Raw genomic sequence first — 20717 nt, forward strand, 5'->3', positions numbered from 1 at the left:
TAAAAAATGTTTTTGGCCATAACATAAGAACCTTAAAACTGTGGTGTGGATGTAAACTGTACGTGAGACTTGACTGGTGTCTGGAGGCATAAAACCACACAGCAGTGTATCTAGTTTTTTCATGTTTTATTTTCATGTGTTTAATTCAGTGAGATTTGGAAAAATAATTGCTGACAGTCAGGGAAGGAGATAGTTGGCTGATTAAATCTGCAGTGCGGAACTTTTGTTTCCCTCCTCTCTGGCAGGGAGAGTAATTAAACAAACACTGTCGACGTGTGCTTATGATATATGCCGCCAAGTAAGCTTGCTGCATCTCCTCGGGTGGTGCAAGTCTCTTTTTTTACTTCAGTTCTTCCTCTGAACATTAAGTTTCTTTACTATGTGGAGCATCCACTCCAGAAACTTTTCTTGGACACTTCTTAGGCTCATACTTTGCCATAGCTTCCGCCATACTTTTAGCTGCTGTTCTGTCGCTGTGGTCTCTCCCCCTTTCCTGTCCCCTTTAGCTCTAGCTGGTTGATGCAAATTATATAAAAAACCATTATATTATAGTCACATTATATTAAAGTCGCAACCTGAAGATTAATTTGAGATGCAGCTTGACATATGGTGCCAATGGGTGCTTTAGTTTCATATGATACCAGTTCGACTGTCGTATCACATTTGGCAGTTCACTATCAATATTCAGCAATTGTTTGACAATCTTTGGTAAACACCAGTAAATAGTCGGCAATGGGATGTTTCATTAGCCTGCAAAACACTCACACTGGAGTTTCAGCCATTAGCACAAGTTTTGAGCTGTACCAGTAAAAAAACAGTTAATAATAAGTTGATTTTAGACTCTGGTAGCATGTTTGCTCCCTTTTACAAATTTACAATTTTTTCTTGTAACAGCTGGTTGTGGAGAACACAATTTCATCCTTGAAATTAAAAATGAGTGGAAAAAGTACTTGGAAGTCCTTTATTTTAACTTGCTCCTGATGAACCCTGAAAAGACATGCAGAAAGCTTCTGTTGTCGTTCTGCAGAAGTCTGGTGTTGGTTACAGGAAATGTAACTTGCGGGTCATCCGTGCATGATTGTGCTTTGACAGTGTGCAACATCCAGCTAGTTAGAGACTGAGTGCAGCTGCCTTCAGATGACTGTTAAAAGAGAATAATTGCATTTGATTGATTTTAAGGAGGTTTATAACGATGCTGTCAGCAAAGAAAGAAAGCAAATGATCATGGAACATAATAGCGCTGAGCTGTCGACCTGCTCACTTTATTAAATTCATTTGGAGTTTTTATTGTTGACATGTAGTATAGAACTAAGTGACGCAGAAACAGATTTTTTATGTCTAATGATTCGGGAAAGTTTACTTTCTCTACTTACTTACTTACCTTGCTAACTTTTTGACAAGCCCAAAATTTGAGAGCGCAAACTTTTTCACCTTGCAGAGCGGCTTCCCCCCTTCATTACTCCTGTGTCATGACGTGAAGCCGCAGCTCCAGCAGTCATGTTTCTGAGCTGTTTAGACGACTAAAGCAATCTGACGCCCGGCTGTCACATCTGCTTCCCTGCGCTCTCTCTTCATCAGAGCCAGACTGGACGGCCCCGGGCAATCCAAATCAGTTAAAAAGGTCTCAGCCTCCCTAACCGCTCTGCCAGTGAGAGCTGCTTTTGCTCGTGATGTGTGTCTGAGGGAGGTGGCACTGCCAGTTATCTAACGCTCGCAGAGAGCAGTTCAGAGAGTGCAATAACAATCATTATGAGCCTACACTGCAATGCTTACCTTAAATTTAGATCCCACTGTACTCTTGAATATTAATAAGTTAGGTGAGCTGCAGTTCTGACATCTCTTATGGAAGAGCTAAAGCAGTGTTGGATAATGTATTCAGATCCTTTACTTAAGTAAAAGTACTAATACCACACAGTAAAAATACTCAGTTTCAAGTAAAACCCCTTCACTAAAAATGCTACTTAAATAAAACCCAACACAAAACAATTCAAAACCTTACAATTATTAGAAAAAAGGGAGAAAAAACAACTTTTACGCCCCAAAACTCAAAATTATTAAATGTAAAACCCACAAGAAAGCATCCTAAAAACCTTAAAATTATAAAAAAGGAAACACCCCAAAAAACTCTAAATTATCACCATAAAAAAAATCAAAAACCAAAAAATGATTTAAATAATTAATAAATAACTCCCCAAATTTTAAATGATTAAAAATAGGGAAAAAAAACTTTAAATTGTCAGAAAAAGAAAAAAAAGAAAGAAAATTATTTAAAAATATTCGCAGAATAAACACCCCCAAAACCTCAAAAGTATGGGAAAAAGTCAGTCGTTTAAGATTAATTAAAGAATCATTGCAGTCCTGCCTGTGGGAACTGTTTGGTAACTTAATTCGTTACAAAAAATACCATATTCTTATATATTTTTTTATCTTTTTATGCAAAAATTTAATCTGTAAAGTAACTAAAGCTGTCAGATGATTGCAATTAAGTAAAGACTGCAAGATTTTCTTCTGAAATGTAGTGGAGTAAAACTAGTAAGTGACACAAAAAGTAAAAACTCAAGTAAAGTACAAGTACCTTAAATTTGCACTTAAGTGCAGTACTTGAGAAAATGTACTTAGTTACATTCCACCACTGGACTAAAGCATGCAGAGGAGAAACACACAGGCTACTAAAATGTGTTACAATGCCAGATGTTAGGATGTGTGACGTAACACCCCCCTTAAACACACACACACACACACACAACATCCCAAACTGATGTGTGTGTTGCGGGCAGGCCCTGATGTCAGTGTGTTGGTTTGCAGAGTCATTATTTACCATTAGGTGTGTGTTCCTGTGAGGGGGTCCATGGTTGGAGGCCATCAGTGAGTGTCAGGTGGAGAAAAAAGAGCGGACAGCCGAGGGACGCCACAGCACGATGTATGTCCTCGTCATACATTTAGATGACTGGTGCAGTGACAGAATGTGTGTTCCCGTTACAGCTCGTGTCAAAAGCACACAGTGACAGGATGAGCTGCGACAAAAACGTTGTATTTTTAGCTCCTCCAATCACGAGCACAAACTGAAAATAACACATCCATGCACACTTTTAGCTCCTGTCTTTAAGGTGTGTTATTTTAGCTCTTTGTGCAGAGACAGAGACTATTTTTAGACATAATCCCGTGCACCTTTGTTGCCTGGAAACAGACAATATGGTAAGATTTTTTTTTTTTCTGATTTCATTAGAAACATGGCAGGTTGAAATCTCCCGTGAGAGATTCTTGTCAGTGCTGGATTTCAGCTCTGCAGGCTGGCAAATGAAAAGAAATGGTGCGGTGCAGAATTTTCCTGCAGGAGTCATTTGAGCTCCTCCATCATTTTCATATTAATGTCCTGTTGTGATTAAATGAGCTTGTTTTCCTGTCATGTCCTCGTTCATGTGCCCAGAGTTTGGTAATGGTGAATTACAGAGGCTTAGTGTGAAAATATGCTCTAAACCAGAATTCAAATATTATTTTCAGGGTTTTGTTGATGCACATTAACAGCTGAACTAAGCCAAGACACTTCTTACCCAAAATGTCTCAGGGCGCGGGTGATTTTACTTTAAAATTAGTCGACTTTTTGGTTCAGTGGTCCTAAACACTCGCAAGAGAAATCTCTTTCAGTACTCAGCAATAAATTAGCAAACATTAGTCCACAGTCAGGCTTTTATTTGTCGTCAGTGAAGCAGTTCCGGAAAATTGCCCATGTCAATAATTATTATTGATCGGAGTTTATCCAGGGACAACAGCTATTTATGCTCACAAATATTAAATTTTGAGCTCAAAGGGAACCACACACGCACAAAGCTCTTTTGTGGCAGATTTTTTCATATATTTTCACGCAAATCACGCTTTTTTAATTAATTCCCCCTCCCCTCGCATTCACTCTGGCTTTGTTTTTTCAGTTAAAACATGCATTATTTTTGCTGTCGGTTAAAGCAGACAACAGAAACGCACTCCACTCCAACTCTATTATGCTGCAAAAACCTGCAGCAGCTGCTGAGCTAAACAAAGAAGAGAGAGGAGGCAGGTTCATTGTAACAGGCAGCCCCCTCAATCTCACTTTTGCCCTGCTGGAATTGTGCAAACCGTCACAATAGACACAGACTTATGTTCAAAATCCATGTACAACTGTTTACTCAGACAATTATATTGTTGTCTTTTGTATTAGATGAGCAACAAAACAATATTGTGTCTCTGTGACAGAGGGAATATGACCAGTAATGAAGTGTTCAGTTCCTTTACTTAAGTAAAAGTACTAATACCAACCTGTGAAAATACTCTGTTACAAGTTCTGCATTAAAAATGTTACTCAAGTAAAAGTGAGAATAATCAGGAAGGTATATTTAAAGTATAGTAAGTAAAAAGTACCCTATGCAAAAAAAATAAAAAAGAAAGAAAACAAAACCCAAACCCCACAGACATTATAAAAAAGAAATAGAAAAAAAAACACACAAAAATTAAAATTATACTTGATATTATTTTTCTAAAAAAATACCCCTGTGAACAGAATATTAGGATTTTAAATAGAAAATAAAAAAAACACCATCCACAATTTTGAAGTATGTAAAAATAAATAACTCTAAATTTCAAAAAGAAAAGAAAAAAGCCCTCCCAAAACATTAAAGTAAAATTTAAAAACAATTTATGGAAAAAAAACACACCCTAAAACTCAAAATTATTTTACTTTTAAGAAAAAAAAAAATCAAAAATAGCTGTTCGGCTGCAATAGTGAGAGTTTGTGAACAGAAAGTAGGCATCAGCCTGCTTCGCTTTTCAGATCAAACCACTGATCGTTGATCAAATACAGGATAAGATTCGTCACTGAGTTGCATATTTCTCACCTCTAACATTTTCAGAAATATCTTTTAGCTCACTGCTTCACACCAGCCGCCATTTTGTGACATCACCCACGAGTGTGAGCGTTTACAGAGTGGTGAAGGGATGACGTATTTTTGTAGGCCAACCAGGAAGTAAGCATCGCACTCGTTTCCTCGTCAAAAACCTTATGGGACTTTTGAATCGGATTTTCAATTATCGCCAAAAATAAGCTCTGTGACGAACACAAGTTTATGAGACTTACACGTTTTGTTTAGTGTGATAATCTTCACAGAGGAACACCACTTTTGTGTTTTGAAGCGTAAATTAAATCACCAGCAGCAAAAAGCTATTGAAAACGGACTTCCACGTTTTATGACTCATCACTTCACCCCTCTTTTGGTCTGCTGTGGTCGGTGCATTCTGGTAGCTGTAGGTTTTCTCCTTCTTAAGCAAAAACATCCTTTTTCTCTGTTTTTTCTGGACAACTTCAAAAGTATTTGCATCTTTTTACTGCAGAGACAGACTAGTTTTATTAAAGGACAGTCTTTATATTCGTGAAATACTTCCTCAAGTCCGGACCTCACCTGTGAGCTGTGGGGTTAAACACTCAGAGACGTCCCGAACAAAGGCAAGGCAGCTTTATTTGTATAGCACGTTTTGTATAACAGGGCGATTTAAAGTGCTTCACAGAGCAATAAAATATAAAGCGTAATGAAGGATACAGATTTACCATAAAAGAGTAATGAGATGAGTTATAAAAGGTAAAATTACTTACAAAATGATGTAAAAATATTAAAATAAAAATTACCATTAGAAAAGTAAAAGTCCAGAGAAGAGGTGCAAAGAAGAAAAGATGATTTAAAATGATTTGAAATCAAGTTCAAAAACTAGTAGTAAAATTACTAGTAAAATTAGTGGAAAAAAACAGGCAGAAAGCAGAGTGAAAAATTCACTGCCAATGATGACTGAGAGGGATTACTTCTGTATGAGTCATTGTTTTATAGGAAAACCCTGTAAAGAGCAGCGTTAGATCTAAACAAAATCAACTGAAACACAAAAAAATGCTCCCACATGTCAAAAAACTGCTAGTTTTAAATGTGCCCAGTGGCTGAACTTAATCAGTGTCTGTCCAGTTTCATACATCATGTTCAGCTTCCTGGTTTACTTACTTTATAGAATTATTATATAACTACTTTGTAAGCAATTTATGTGATTTATTTGTTTTAAACATAAATGTTATCATTTAATGCACCGTACCAGATTATAGTTTAGAGCTAAATTGCATCTGCAGTCCCTCGGCAGGTCAGAACAAAAACATACCTAAAAATAATAATACGAGGTGGTAGAAAACAAAAAAAGGACAAAGACAAATAATATACACAATAGCACATGATATAAAGTGATACAAAGAAGGAGACACGAGACAGACAATGCAACATAATACGACGCAAAAAAGCATAAAAATACACAATTAAAAGCTACATTCAAGTGAATGCATGTAAAAAAAAAAAAAACAAATTAGAGCTGCAGCTCCTTAAATCGGCACTGAGTTCCACTGATTTGTAGCATTTACAGAAAAATCTGATCGCCCAAATAGCAGTGCGATACAGAGGATAAACAGAGCCCACCTTCAGCATTAGATCCCATGTTGTGTCCACAGAATAAGAGTCAAAAGGTTACATCCTAAGTTGGGTTGACTCTTGGTGTTTAAAGTGGCCGGACGAGCCTGGAAAGCCGCAGTGGCAGATGGCCAGAGGGATATTCAGCGGATATGTTTTATACAGCTGGTTGCTAATGGGAGCTTTAGCCTGGCTCCTCAGCTCCAAACGCCTGGGACTTACTGTAAGCCCAGATTTTAATCAACATTACACTGTGTGGGCCACATCATACAGCATGTGCTGTGTCATCTGTGCAGGTCACTCACATAGTCACTACACCTAAGGCAGCGCACGCTCACAGATGATGGATAATTTAGGGCTCATCTGTTCCTATATATGATTCATTCACTGTTCGCTCAGTTGTCAGTGAGAGGGCGCGCTGGCCGGATGCACAGTGGTGAATGATGGCGGTGATTTAGGGGTGAGATTGGGAGGACGGAGGCTCATTAATGGACCCATCACAAGCAGCTACAGCACTTTTCCTCACCATGACAGAGACTCACTCTCCCTCATGAATCATCTTAAAAAAAAAAAAAAAAAAAACCTCCACCGGCCTCCTTCCTGCTTCCAATGCTTTGGATAAGCAGTGTTATATTTACGCTCACCTGCTCATGAGGCCCAAATAAGGACGTGAAGGAAGCACAACTTCTGCAGGAGGCTGCGGGTAATGATTTCCCCGAGGATATTAGATAATTGTCAGGCGCGATAGGGAGTGGTAGCACCTATTAGCATTCTCACTTATTGTGTTTACGGACTGCACGACACTAATAAATCCGGACTCGTGTTATGGCTCTGTGCTGTCCCCCTTTCCCCGACTCTCCTCCCATAGACTGTCTTAATTTAGTCGGGCTAGAAAATTGAGATGGGAGGATTACAGTGCTTTAAATTAAAGAGAACAGAAGGCAGTGTGTGTACATTGTGATGTATGCACGCCACTCTGTGTGTGTGTGTGTGTGTGTGTGTGTGTGTGTGTGTGTGTGTGTGTGTCTGTGTATTCTACAGAGCTGCTTATGCACTGTTTACTTCCCACTGACTGGTCTCGAGGCTTTGTCAAAGGCTCCAAGCAGCTCATATTTATGTTTTTTTACTGCTAATTTTGCCATTGTCATATGCAGTAATTCAAAATTGCCTCATCATCAGCCAAATGAATGATTCACCAACTCTCCCCGCTCTCCCATACGCTTATTTGCATACCAGTCTGTTCCACTAAAGCCACTTCCATACTGACTGCGTGATTTGCAGAGCCATAGGCAGCCGTGTTGACACTCGGGGACGCTGAGACCTTGAAAGATTTGTTTACACCAGCAGGAATGATCCAGGAATGATCCACTGTCTAGTCTGTGTGTCTCCTATATGTCGTGTGTGTGTGCGTGTGAATAAGATTAAGCATTCCTAAGCTGCACATGTTTTTGAATCTCTGCACCGAGCCGATCCTCCTCATGACCCCGATCCTAACCCTTGACACTGAAAGAAGACAAACAGCTTGTTCACTTTGATTGCTGGGAAGATTAGTATCGGTGTCTGGTGACACTTGAGATGATGCAGGACTTTTCTTTTTTTTTTTTTTTGTACAAAAATAAGGCAGGTCAAACATATCAACAAAGTATATGAGCACAAACCTGAGTGAAAAAAAATTTCTCAGCTAAAGGACAAAAATAAATAAAAGAAAAATAAGGTACTTCATAGAAAATGAATAAAGATACAACTTGAATAATATAACATAAATAATTCAAAACAGAAGTAATTTGTCATCGCAGGATTTTTTTTTTCACACATGTTGAAATAACATCAGAGATATAAATTTAGCCTTGATAGGACAAAATAAAGCTCACATTTTAACAAGATATAACTGCTGATTTAGTTCAGATATTTGGAGGGGGGGATTTTCTCTCCATATTTTTAATATAGATTTTCCATGCTGTAAAATAGAGCAGAATAACAGACCTTATATTACTATCTTAGTACAGTGCAAAAAAAGGGAATCAAAAATCAAACATATTAAAAACATATAAGATAAATACAAAGTTTTAAAAAGCAAAACAAGAATGCTCCTCATGTGTTTGTAAATTAATTACAATGATTGCTAAATACGACATGTATTTAAAAGACAAAAAAACTGCACATTCAATAGACACTTGATCATTTGATTATCTCACACCTTGAGCGAATTTCTACATATTTAACCAAAAAATTCACTTGGACTCAAAGATGAGCTGATTAGAGTTTAGAGATCAAAGGTCAAGGTCACTGTGACCTTTTATTTGTCTCATTTTCGTGAAGGCAGTGTCTGAAAATTTGGCACAAACATCCACTTTGATTAAAAAATGAACCGATTAGATTCTGGTGGTCAAAGGTCATAGGTCAAGGTAACAGTGACCTCATACAACATGTTTTTGGCCATAACTCAAGAACCTTTGGTGTCCACCGTGAAAACTGTGCTGATTGTATAGATCTTCTGTGTGTGAAGCGTCCATGTTCTCACAAACATGGATGAAACCTTAATGTGCTGTGATTGATCATATATACCATATATACCTTCATGTTACTAACTTCTTCATGCTCATCTCTCCGTTTTTCACCGTAGACCACCACTCTGATCGGTCTGCTGAAGACGGCCCGTCTCTTACGGCTGGTACGAGTCGCCCGTAAGCTGGACCGCTATTCAGAGTACGGCGCTGCCGTCCTCATGCTGCTTATGTGCATCTTTGCCCTTATCGCTCATTGGTTGGCCTGCATCTGGTACGCCATTGGCAATGTGGAGAAGCCTTACCTGGAGCATAAGATAGGCTGGCTGGACAACCTGGGGGTGTCGATAGGTGATCCTTCTTGTTATTTTCCAAAAAATGTGGTAAGAATGTACAATTTAGGGCCATTTTTCCAGTCAGATTTGTTAACTTTCAGTATGTGCTGATATTCATTATAGGCAAAAAATACAACTACAGTGACCCCAGCTCTGGCCCCTCCATCAAAGATAAGTACGTCACAGCGCTCTACTTCACCTTCAGCAGTCTGACCAGCGTGGGCTTTGGGAACGTCTCCCCCAACACCAACTCTGAGAAGATCTTTTCCATTTGCGTCATGCTCATTGGATGTGAGTGACAGCTGAGTCACAGAACATTTAGTATTAGAATCCTGTCATTACTGAAGGGTTATATGAGAGAAAATGAGTCACACAGTGCTTCATTTAGCTTTTTTTAATGCACTTTTGCAGTCATTTAAAAAGATGCAAGCCAATAATAGTTAAAAATGTAATCAACAATTAATCATGGTCATTTTAACCCTTTGAAATCTGCCCTTTCAAAAATGTGGGAAAATGGTTATGTGCAACATAAGATGAAATGAGCAAGAAATAAGGAAAAAAACAAGCAAGAAAATTACCTTAAATTAGCACAAAAACTCCAAACAAAGAAAAAGACACAAATGGAAAACTTGGAAAAAAAGAATGGAAATGACCTGGGAAAAAATGCTTAAAAATGATAGTAATTCTATAAAATAATTTAATTATAGAATTATGATAATGATAAATATAGCTCTTTGGAAATGTTTTCCCTTGCTTTTGTTAGAAGAATGTTCTACATCTGTTTTTTTGGGGGGTTTTTTTGCAATTTGCAGGAAATTTCTTGCCCAGTTGATCATTGCATTTTTAAAAATATGTTTATGAAAGAAATTAAACCAATTTGCTCAGGGCCTAAAGGTTTAAATAGTTGTAAAATATGTCTGAGAGCAGCACAAGAAATGTGATGTTGCGTCAGGTTTGAAAGGGTTAAAGGAAAGATCCATATTTAAATGTAAGATTATCTCCCTCAGATTTACTGCAGTCTCAGTTGGGTCTTATGAAAAAGCTGACACATAGGAGGTCATTCAGCAGCAGAGGTTGTTTGTTTGGAAGAAACAGTAGTAAAGTAGTTAGTGTACAAGCAGCCTCAGCCACCGCGGCTCAATGTTCACCTGTGTGGCTTCTCTCCCAGCTCTAATGTACGCCAGCATCTTTGGAAACGTGTCCGCCATCATCCAGAGGTTGTATTCAGGTACAGCCAGGTATCACCTCCAGATGCTACGGGTCAAAGAATTCATCCGCTTCCACCAGATCCCAAACCCGCTGAGGCAGAGGCTGGAGGAGTACTTCCAACACGCCTGGACATACACCAACGGCATCGACATGAATATGGTACGAGAGGAGTGTGTGTGCCACTGTGTCTGTTATATAGGGGAGGGGCTTCTTGCCTCTAGCTTCTTGTTTTTTCCCCACAGTGGTAACAAAAAAATCAAGTTAAAGGAACAGTTCAACCCAAAATCAAGAATACAGATAATTTTTCCTCTTGCCTGTCGTGCTATTTATCAGTCTAGATTGTTTTGCTGTGAGCTGCTGAGTGTTGGAGATATCGACCAAAGAGATGTCTGCCTTCTACCCAATACAAGGGAACTAGATGGCATTCAGCTTGTGATGCTCAAAGAGCCAAAAAATATATTTGAAAAGCTTAACAGCAATGTCTTTTCTCGAAAATCATGCTCATGTTAATCAACATGGTCCATAAATCTTTTGTGAACAGTATAATGTTAGACTTGCAGGAAAAAAATATTTCCCTCCTCAATTAATTTTCCTTAAAAAGAAAAATCAACTCATTTCTATTTTGATTAATTGATTTGTTTTTTGGTTTATAAAATGTCAGAAAATGGTGAAAAAAATATTGATCCGCATTCCCTTTTGTCCAAGATGCCGTCCTTAAATTCTGTACAAACGATTTGGACATGTTTAAAATGATCATTTTGGGACATTTCAAGCATGCGAAAGTAAGGCAATACATTCAAAAACTAAAACAATCTAGACTGATAAATAGCACTACAGATTAGAGGGAAATCTGAATTTTTGATTTTGGAGTGAACTTCCCCTTAAAGTTTGTTCTTGCTTCTTCTCTCTTTCCAATATCATTTGTGTGATTTTCAACTATCCTGTCGAGAAATGCTCTTACCACATCGTGAAGCGATCTTGCTATGTCACTGGCATGGTATAATGTTTTCATCCTGATTATACTGTGCAATGTTCAGTCATAGCCACAAGTGAAGTGAAAGCCACAGTTAGAGTAACTCTGGCTTTTCTCATCATGATACTGTTCATGGTACTTATATAAGTTTGTCTTTTCCATGTCTGCCTCATGTCAAATGGAATGACCCCACCACTCTGGTAAGAGCAGGAGGTACATGTGTTAACACAACTAATGCTGATATGAATGTCCCTCAGTGGTAGAGCCTCATCTAGCTGTGTCTCATTCTAGCAGTGGAGTGAGTCGTTAGCATTTAGCTTTTTGTACAAAAAGTAACAGAAAGCATTAAAGTTTTAGGTAACACTCTCTAAGAAGGCCACATCTATAATGCATTATGAACGCATTCATAGTTAATTAGAATGCTTTCATTATGCTATAGGACTACACTCATAAACACACATAACAGTCATAAAACATTATAAATGTGACTTTATAATGATTTATAAGTATCAAGTGTCTTGACTAGTTATAAAGTATAGGTTGACTGACATCTAATAAGGCATATAATACATCATAAATACCTATACTCATCTGTACACACATCAGCAGTCAACTGTAGTAAGGACTCATAATGTGCTATAACAGGTCGTGCAATAGCTTAAGTAAAGTACATAACACATATGCATCAATAAATAAAGTAAGGTACATACTGATGCATTCATAATAATGTATGCTTCATCATAATTTTTACTGAAAAGTGTAATGCATTGCCATGCCTTTATAAGAATCTATGCTTTATTATAACCTTTTATCACCTACCATACACTATTTGCAAACTAGGTTAGCAGTTGGAATGTTTGCTTTTAGCCTGCAAGCTAACCGCACATTTCAGCATTCTTGTAGCTAATGTTAGCTTGTGGGAATCCCCTGTAAGTATATGTATAATGCATTATAAGCCCCCTCAGTCAACCTCTAGTTCAGAACTAGTCAAGGGTATCCGTAAGACACTTAATACTAATAAATCATTATAAATCACATCTATATAGTTTTATGACTGTTCATGTAGTGCATCTGTCAGCTTTATGTGTGTTTATGAGTGTAGTCATAAAGCATTATGAATGCATTATAATTCACTATGAACACCCACATAATACATTATAGATCTTCATGTGGTCTTCATAGAAAGTGTTCCCGAGTTGGAAAATGTCCTTGTTTTAGTGCCCCAAACGTGCATGTTACTGTTCCCTCAGTGTCTTATCTGTTTCATACACGAACACATACTGTAAAGAGCTGCTGTGATAGATTTACAGTATCTACTTATGCATGCCAGTTACTGCAGAGGACACTCAAAGTTCCCCGCAGGCCACATTAATTGTCTGGTAGACATGCACGTGGCCTGCCTCGAGGTCCCTTTTTGCATGAAATCTGTGTATTCAAACACAACCCCATGATATTCATCTGGTACTAGAGACAGAGTGAATCACGCCTGTGAGAGTGGGCACAGCCTCGCCGGGCGCTGCCAGGTTTCCCTCCCACCGTGGGAGGCTTGGCGGCATGCTCGGCAATGGCACCTGCGCTTGCCAAATGTTGTTCAGTCTTTCCTTTCCAAATCTACTGATCAGTTTTTGTTCCGAGCAACAAAAAAGCCTGTTAGAGCCAGAAAACCAGATCCGGCTGCATTTCTTTCGTTGTGCTCGTGTCATTAGCACATTGTATTTTATGTGTAAATGACAAAGATAAGAAATGTGTTTTTTTGTTTCAGTTGTCCCTTATGTGTCCTCAAAGCCCCTTTTCCTCACCTCCCAGTGTCTGTGATGGTGTTAAAGATTGAACAGAAATTGTGGTCCTTTACAGTCAGTTCACGTTGTCCCGGGATCATTAGCTGTGTTGTCAGTGCTCACTGTATCTTTGTCTTTAAAGGGTAAGTCTTATTACTACTTCAGTCTCTTTTTTTTTTTTTTTTTTGAATCAGGAAGGCCTAACATTGAAAATGTTAAAGTTAATGTTAAAATGACCTTTCCAAATAGTGTATTTTCAGCATCTCCCAGGATAACTTGGTTGGATGGGTAGGAATGCTTGAAGCTTCACAGTTGAGTCAACTTTTTTAACACTTATTTCTGTTTTTTAACTACACATCTGAACATAGGTCAGAGATTTGAGGAATGTTTTAATAGACAAGATTAAATATTGTTGCTGTTTGGCCTTACATGTACAATGTTTTGGATCAAAGAGTTTCATCATCTCAGTCAGCCCAGTCGCCTGAAGAAATGTTGGCATTGCGTGTTTCTGCAAACCACAGATTGGTTACATTTGTATGTTTCATACGTGTCATATCATCGTTTTAAAAGTGACGTAGTACATGAGCTGATTTTCTCATCTGAAAATTGACACCTGGGGACGCCAACCAAGCTGCGCTCCACTGCACTCAAAACACAAAACTGTTTGTTCGTGAGTCATCGCTTTGTGTCGGGCAGCTTTTTAGTCACCGGTAATAATTTTATACCAAGACACTGCTCCGTTTCTTGCTGGGATAGTGCCATGTAAAGCAGTCGTTTTTTAAGACACATCACTGCGTTTCTGCTGGGATAGTGCCGTGAGAAGCAGTCGGTTTTATGTTTTGGGGTTGTCCGTACGTCTGGCTCATTCTTGTGACCGCGATAGCTCAACAAGGCCTCAAATTTCTTCAGATTTTGCACAAACATTCACTTGGACACAACGATGAGCTGTAAAGTTTGAACCTATCAGCTACATGATAACATGCAAAAGTAACATATTTTTTTCGATTTTGTTCTGGTGACTGGGTTGTCTTAGTACATAAAGGCAGTGAAACTCTTATACAACAACTTCAAAATGTGCTAAAGTATCACAGACAGAGGAGACATAATAAATCCTGAACCTGTGTTTTCACTTTGTGCTGTCATTGATCTGCAGCTTCTCGGTTTCTAAATGTTCTGTCTTGTCTCTCATCTGCTGCTCAAGCTGCTGAAAGGCTCGGTAAAACAGTCGATCGTAGCTCCATGCTGAAAGACATCACAGGCTATTTTTACTGCAGGGTGTAATAGGTTTCGAGAAGAAGGAAAGAACACAAGTGGCAATTGTACCAAAATTTCTCTGGAAAAATTTGACCTGCAACTGCAACCTCCAAATTCAACACGCATTATAAATCATTCACCAAAGCTCTGACAGCTTGTAGAGAAACCGCTTCGATGTAACATCTGACCTCCGTCTCGTCTGCTTTGACCCGTGTTTCACACACAGGTCCTGAAGGGTTTCCCAGAGTGCCTGCAGGCGGATATCTGCCTCCACCTCAACAAGAACCTCCTCCAGGGCTGTAAGGCGTTTCGCGGAGCCACAAAGGGCTGCCTCCGGGCCCTGGCCATGAGGTTCAAGACCACCCACGCGCCCCCTGGAGACACCCTTGTCCACAGCGGAGATGTCCTCACGGCGCTCTACTTTGTTTCCCGCGGCTCCATCGAAATCCTCAAAGACGACGTCGTAGTGGCAATCCTAGGTAGGTCCACTAACATCACCTGTGATTTGGTTATGGATTGGTATGAGTTTGAAATGATCTCTTTGTTTTTGCCAAATTCTTTGATGGGTACAATGAAAAAACTGAACTATGGTGAATAAGGCTGCAGTTTTATTGTTGATTTTTATTGTATTTAAAGGAATAGTTTGAAATTTTGGAAAGTACACTCATTGGGTTGAATAGGGAGAGCGATACCACTGCCATGTCTGTAGAGTAAATATTCAGCCCATTAGGATTTTGTGGGTTTTTTATGGCATTGTTGTGGCCTATAAATGCCAGATTTCAAGGCGGCTTTCAAAAAATTGCAATGGATGCTCTTGGACAGGTTTTTTTTTTTTGCAATGAAATTGCAGGAACAGGTGAATTTTTTTTTTAAAAAAAAGGTATTCCATTTTTTCTGTTTTTTAATTCATTTTTTTATATAATTTTAAGCACTTTTTTGGGGAAGTTATCTTTTTTTGTTTCGATACTTTTTTTCTTATTTTCATGTAATTTTCTTGTAACTTCTAGATAATTTCATACAAATTTTTTGGGGCCATGTCTTAAGTTTCTTATTGCCTTCGCCCCATATTTTTGCAACAAAAAAAAAATCAAACCAATTTCGCCAGGTTTCAAAGGGTTTATTGTCCATTTACTGTATTTAAAGTAAATGGATTGCACTGAAACATTCACATTCCTATATGATGAAGATGCCCTTGCCTCCCCTTTGTCCCCGACATTAGATGTCACATATATCCATAAACTGAGCCACTGTCAGCGAGATACTCGACATACCTTCAGCTGCACACGCAGACATTTAAAAAGGCATCGAGCAGTTTGTCTGTCTGCAGGAGAACAGGTCTGAGGACGGAAGGAATGCCAGTGCACATTAATAACGCAACAACTTAGCAGCATTCATTCAGCGATCCTGTCCAGAGAAATATGTCTAATTAGCCCAGTTTATTCTGTTGTCGAGCCAGCACGGAGTCCAACCACACTTCAAACACAACCACAGACGCGTACGTGTGATCGTCCTGTCATTCAAGCCTGCTCAGCTTTGCCTCAACTCACCTCCATTAGTGGAGACATGGGTGGGCCAGCTAAATGAAGGTGGCGCCGTTGTGCTGTGATATGGCTGGGCTGGCAGCTGTGATCCCTACTGGGCATGTTGTAATAACTTACTTCAAAGAACGCTGTGATTGCCGCCGCCTCACTGTCGTGTCTTAGATGAAGGGAGCGGACAGAAGAGAGTGGGGGAGGACACATGGTGGGCCGAGGGTAACAGTGGATCCGTGCTGATGGGGAAAAAAGAGAGCATGATTGCTTTCAAATAAAGATGGATGACAATGGAAGCAGGGAGGGGCGGCAAGCTGGACGAGTGGGCAGCGGAGAAAGGAAAGACAAGCGACTGGAGAGGAGAAGAATTCAGAGAGAAGTGACAGAGGGAGAGAGGAAGTTTGCAGCCAGAGCGGTGTGATGCAGATCTTTGTCACAGGAGTCATTATCAAAGGCACCTGAATGTAATCACATCACCCTCTCATCCTCTTACATCCCAGCAGCCAGCAGGTGTATCCTACTAAAACTACCATGCACAAGTTTTTCTCTTAATGACTGTTTTCATGCAGCCAATAAGGTTTGGAGAAGACGGCGACACAATGGGGTCATGATGAGCGAGAGGCACGAGCGCTGAAGTTGTAGGTTCCTCACAGCTCAGCACATTTTCTCTGCTACACAAGGACAACTGCTGATTACTCCATTTTCACACTATCCTGCATACACAGTACACCGCTGTCACGTGGTCGCGTACTACACTTCATTACACGACACATGAAACGATAGTGTTATGATCGCAGGTTCAGTAGGTGGAAATAATTATTACATGGCTCAGTGCTGCGAACAAGATAAATGTGAGCATCTTCAAACACCAACAAACTAAATACGCAGCAGTGTTTGAAGTTTTCATAATTAATTAGATCTGAGGAGATTTTATTCCTGTGCAGAGCCTCAAAGTGGCCAGTTAATAGATACACAAAAATCCATTTGGTTACTGAAAATAACACTATAGACAATTTTGCACAATGAATGAATCAGTTGTTTTAATATTATTTTATAATAATTAATGAAATTAATTAATTTCAGTTTTTAGTTTAGTTAATTTATACCCCAGGTAATACAAAGAGGTTTTTTTTTTTTTGGAAGGAATTCCGTTAGAGAAGAAGTAGTGATGATGAGTCGTAGAGCTCTATGTGCCCACAGACAACCAAACAATACAACAACAACCCAACACAAGTGTACTGAAATCACTTTAATTATTTTTTGATTTATTCTTAATTATCACTTTTATTTTAGACTGTATATTGGTGAATTTTAGGGGCTTAGCCATCACTTATTTCACATTTTTTTCTTTCATTTATATATTGTACACATTTTTTTCAAGCAACTTTATTTATTTATCTTTATTTTCATTACATTGAACACGTTGGAGCTCAATAATCCCTGATTTAACACGGATACTCCAATAAGGGAGCATGGCGAACCCTGTGGCCATCCCATGTAGGTCATTACACCTACACGAAAACAGACGGAGATGGGAATGTTCAGCCTGTGTGACTTCCATGCGGACATCGTGTAAATCCTTTTTTAGCAAACTGAGACACCCTTTAGCCTCTGTAACATTGTCATGCTCCTCTGCCAGGTGGCCCGTCTCTTTATAGGTCACCACATACTGTTCCACATACTGTCCAGCAACAGCACATACTCGCAGCAACTGTGGACGTTGTTTCGTAACAAGCCGAGAATAGATGTGGAGAAAGGCTCGTGTCCTTGATTAGCGAACAGGAGTCGCTTACTTATTATTGTTTAATTGCCTCTCTCACCCCCACTAAAGGCAAGAACGACATTTTCGGCGAGATGATCCACCTGTTCGCCAAGCCGGGGAAATCCTGTGCAGACGTGCGAGCGCTGAGCTACTGTGACCTCCACACCATTCAGAGGGAGGAGATCCTGGAGGTGCTGGACATGTATCCAGAGTTCGCAGACCACTTCCTCACAAACCTGGAGCTGACCTTTGACCTCCGTGATGAGAAGCAAACCAAGGTAATAAGCATCGAAGTGCCACCACATGTTTTTGTCTCTCATTAGACTAAATAAATAAATAAATATTAGCAATTAGAAATATCAATGAAGTAGGGACATGGATGAAGACTAAGCGTAAAATCAAGTTTTTACCGTACAGCAGTGGCTCAGACTGAGGTGGAGGTGGTACCATCCTTATCATGCGGACACACATGCATGTGCACCATGCATTTAAGCGCACAGTTGAAGTGAGTAGGGAGAGGGTGTAGGGGTGGTTTGGGGAAGGCCCAAAGTTAGTTATTGTTCCAGGAAATTTGAATCTGTGAATATCTTTCCAACTTCACCGAACTGCATTGAGCTGCATTCACAAATGCAAACTCCCATCGGCAGCTGTGTTTGTAAGTGCCAGCTGGCAATACACAGTTATATTAAAACATTAGACAATAATCCTCTCATCAAGTTTCCTTCGTGTTTACAGGTGAGATACGATACAGCGCCACCACATCTGTATATTGCCGCATTTGCAGTTACATGTGAAAGAAATCCCGCCGACCAGTTCATTCAATTCATTCACACTGCGATTATTTTTTATTTTTTTAATGAACATATTAAAATACCAGAGTGCATAAAAAAATCCAAATATAGGTTTTTATTTTTTTTAAAAACGGTGCCAGGGGAGGATCCCAGTGGACCCCTGATCCCCAAATCCTAGAAACACCCCTGCGTCCCCCTGGCCTGTGTGGGACTGCAGCGATTGGATTCATGTCTCGGCAAAGAAAAGAAAAGTGAATTCATTCATTATTTACATGTATTGTTTGTTTATTAACTGGCCCCTGGCTTCCAGTCATTTTGCAAAAGCAGCCCCCAGCCAAAGCCAGTTAAGTGTCCACGCTGCACAGCAGGACAGCTGTGTGTGGGGACCATTAACTCGAATGAAGCAGTCCTTTTCTTGAACCGTATCTCTGCCATGTCCATCTCCACCGTATGAATGTCTTTCTTATTAATTCTCTTTAGTGCTTCAATATTTCCATGGTTGAGGGAATGAAAGCACGACGGCTAATTTAGACTTTTTTCTTTAATCTGCCGTTGGCCAGAAGACGAGTGAGAGATACAGAGCGTTAGTCAGGCTCAAAGGGTGGGGTGGACACTGTGGACATGATGTAGGCTGTAATTATGATGAATTGAGCAGTGGAAAGATGTGACATTAAACCAACGAGAACCCACATTAGACAGTTGTTTTAATTATCTTTTAAAGCGAGCGGGAAGTGCACTTTGTGTTGGCCTTTTGTTATTTATTCAGAGAACTGGAAAGAGGAGAGGGAGACAGAGCAGAGGAGACACAAGACAGGGTTCTGGTAGGATTACAGCAAAAACAGGAGCTACATGGTGCTCCGACAAGACAGGCCGGAGTTCATGTTCCTTTAGGCACCAATGAGGATTAAGTTTAAAACCCGAGTTAGTCATGAGTTTGAAACCATGTTGCACCAAACTTAAAAACCAGATTAATTCCTTAAAAATGAACATTCTTGGTTTCCATAATCCTGATTAAATAGCTTTAAAATAAAATCTATAACACCTAACGCTTCTGTCTTCCCCCCGTTTCTATTTTAATTTCACCTGTTTGTTTAAAATTGGGAATGAAACACTGTGCAAAAAGACTGTGGTTTGTTTGATTTTTCTACCTTAAAGGTGAAATGTGTGAGATTTAGGGGGATTTAGTGGCATTAGCAACCATCTCTAATTTCTCCCAACTAGAATTCTTTCAGTTTTCATTATTCAGGAGGTTTTTATCGGGAGACGAATTATCCTCAGAGGTCTCTCCCTCTCTAAAACAAACAAATCAGTCGATTAAAACAGCTTTAAACACCGGGTAAAGCAGTTTCACATTACAAGCGGCTGGTCCAACACATGCTAATGTGAAGCCATCTTTTTTCTCTGATAACTGAAGATTCAGACGTTCGAGCTCCATAAACTAGGACCCGCCTCCTACGTTAATATAAACAGCTCATTCTGAGGAAACAAAAACACAACAATTCTTATTTCCAGGTGATTATACACTAAAGAAAACATAGTAGTTATGTACAGTTTCAGCCAGTATATTACCCTAAATCCTACACATTAATCCTTTAAGATATCACAATCGAATTTGATATCAACCTTGATTTGCCTGACAAACAAATAGTGTATCACGTTTCCGATCGCTTAGGTTGATAAATGATAATCCACAGTCACATTGCTCAGTGTTTCAGCTCCTCTTAAATACTTTGAAGATTATTATTTTATTATTATCATTATTATTATCAGTAGTATTACTATTTCTGTTTCTGGGGGTTTATATTATACAGGGACTTGCTTATGGAGAAGGGGTGGGATTAAATAAGCACACGCTTCTTCCCGCCTCTTTTCGAATATGTAAAACTTTAATATGGTTTTGGTTTTGAGAACTTTATTAATATATATTTCTGAAGAAGGGGAAACAAAACCACCATTGTCTTTTGTATTCTTGGAATTGTTGTAATTTCGCATTACATGTTCGAAATAAAATGAGAAAATGAAAAAATGAATTAAAAACACTTAAGAAGTCCTTCATTCCCTCAGGGAACACGGTCATTTTGTAAAATGTGCTCTCTGTTATTATATTTCTGCTTTTTG

At 39.1% G+C, this 20717-nt stretch overlaps 1 protein-coding gene across 1 annotated transcript in view; it reads left to right on the top strand.

Moving 5' to 3' along the window:
• kcnh7 (potassium channel, voltage gated eag related subfamily H, member 7) overlaps positions 1-20717 on the top strand; it is a 93526-nt gene that overhangs the window by 57813 nt on the left and 14996 nt on the right. Inside the window, 5 exon segments of the mRNA XM_042512823.1 lie at positions 9085-9316; positions 9424-9591; positions 10469-10668; positions 14750-14993; positions 17878-18086. Of these exon segments, the coding sequence (XP_042368757.1) occupies positions 9085-9316; positions 9424-9591; positions 10469-10668; positions 14750-14993; positions 17878-18086 (1053 nt within the window).

Source organism: Plectropomus leopardus, chromosome 24, assembly GCF_008729295.1.
Source record: "Plectropomus leopardus isolate mb chromosome 24, YSFRI_Pleo_2.0, whole genome shotgun sequence".
Taxonomy (NCBI): domain Eukaryota; kingdom Metazoa; phylum Chordata; class Actinopteri; order Perciformes; family Serranidae; genus Plectropomus; species Plectropomus leopardus.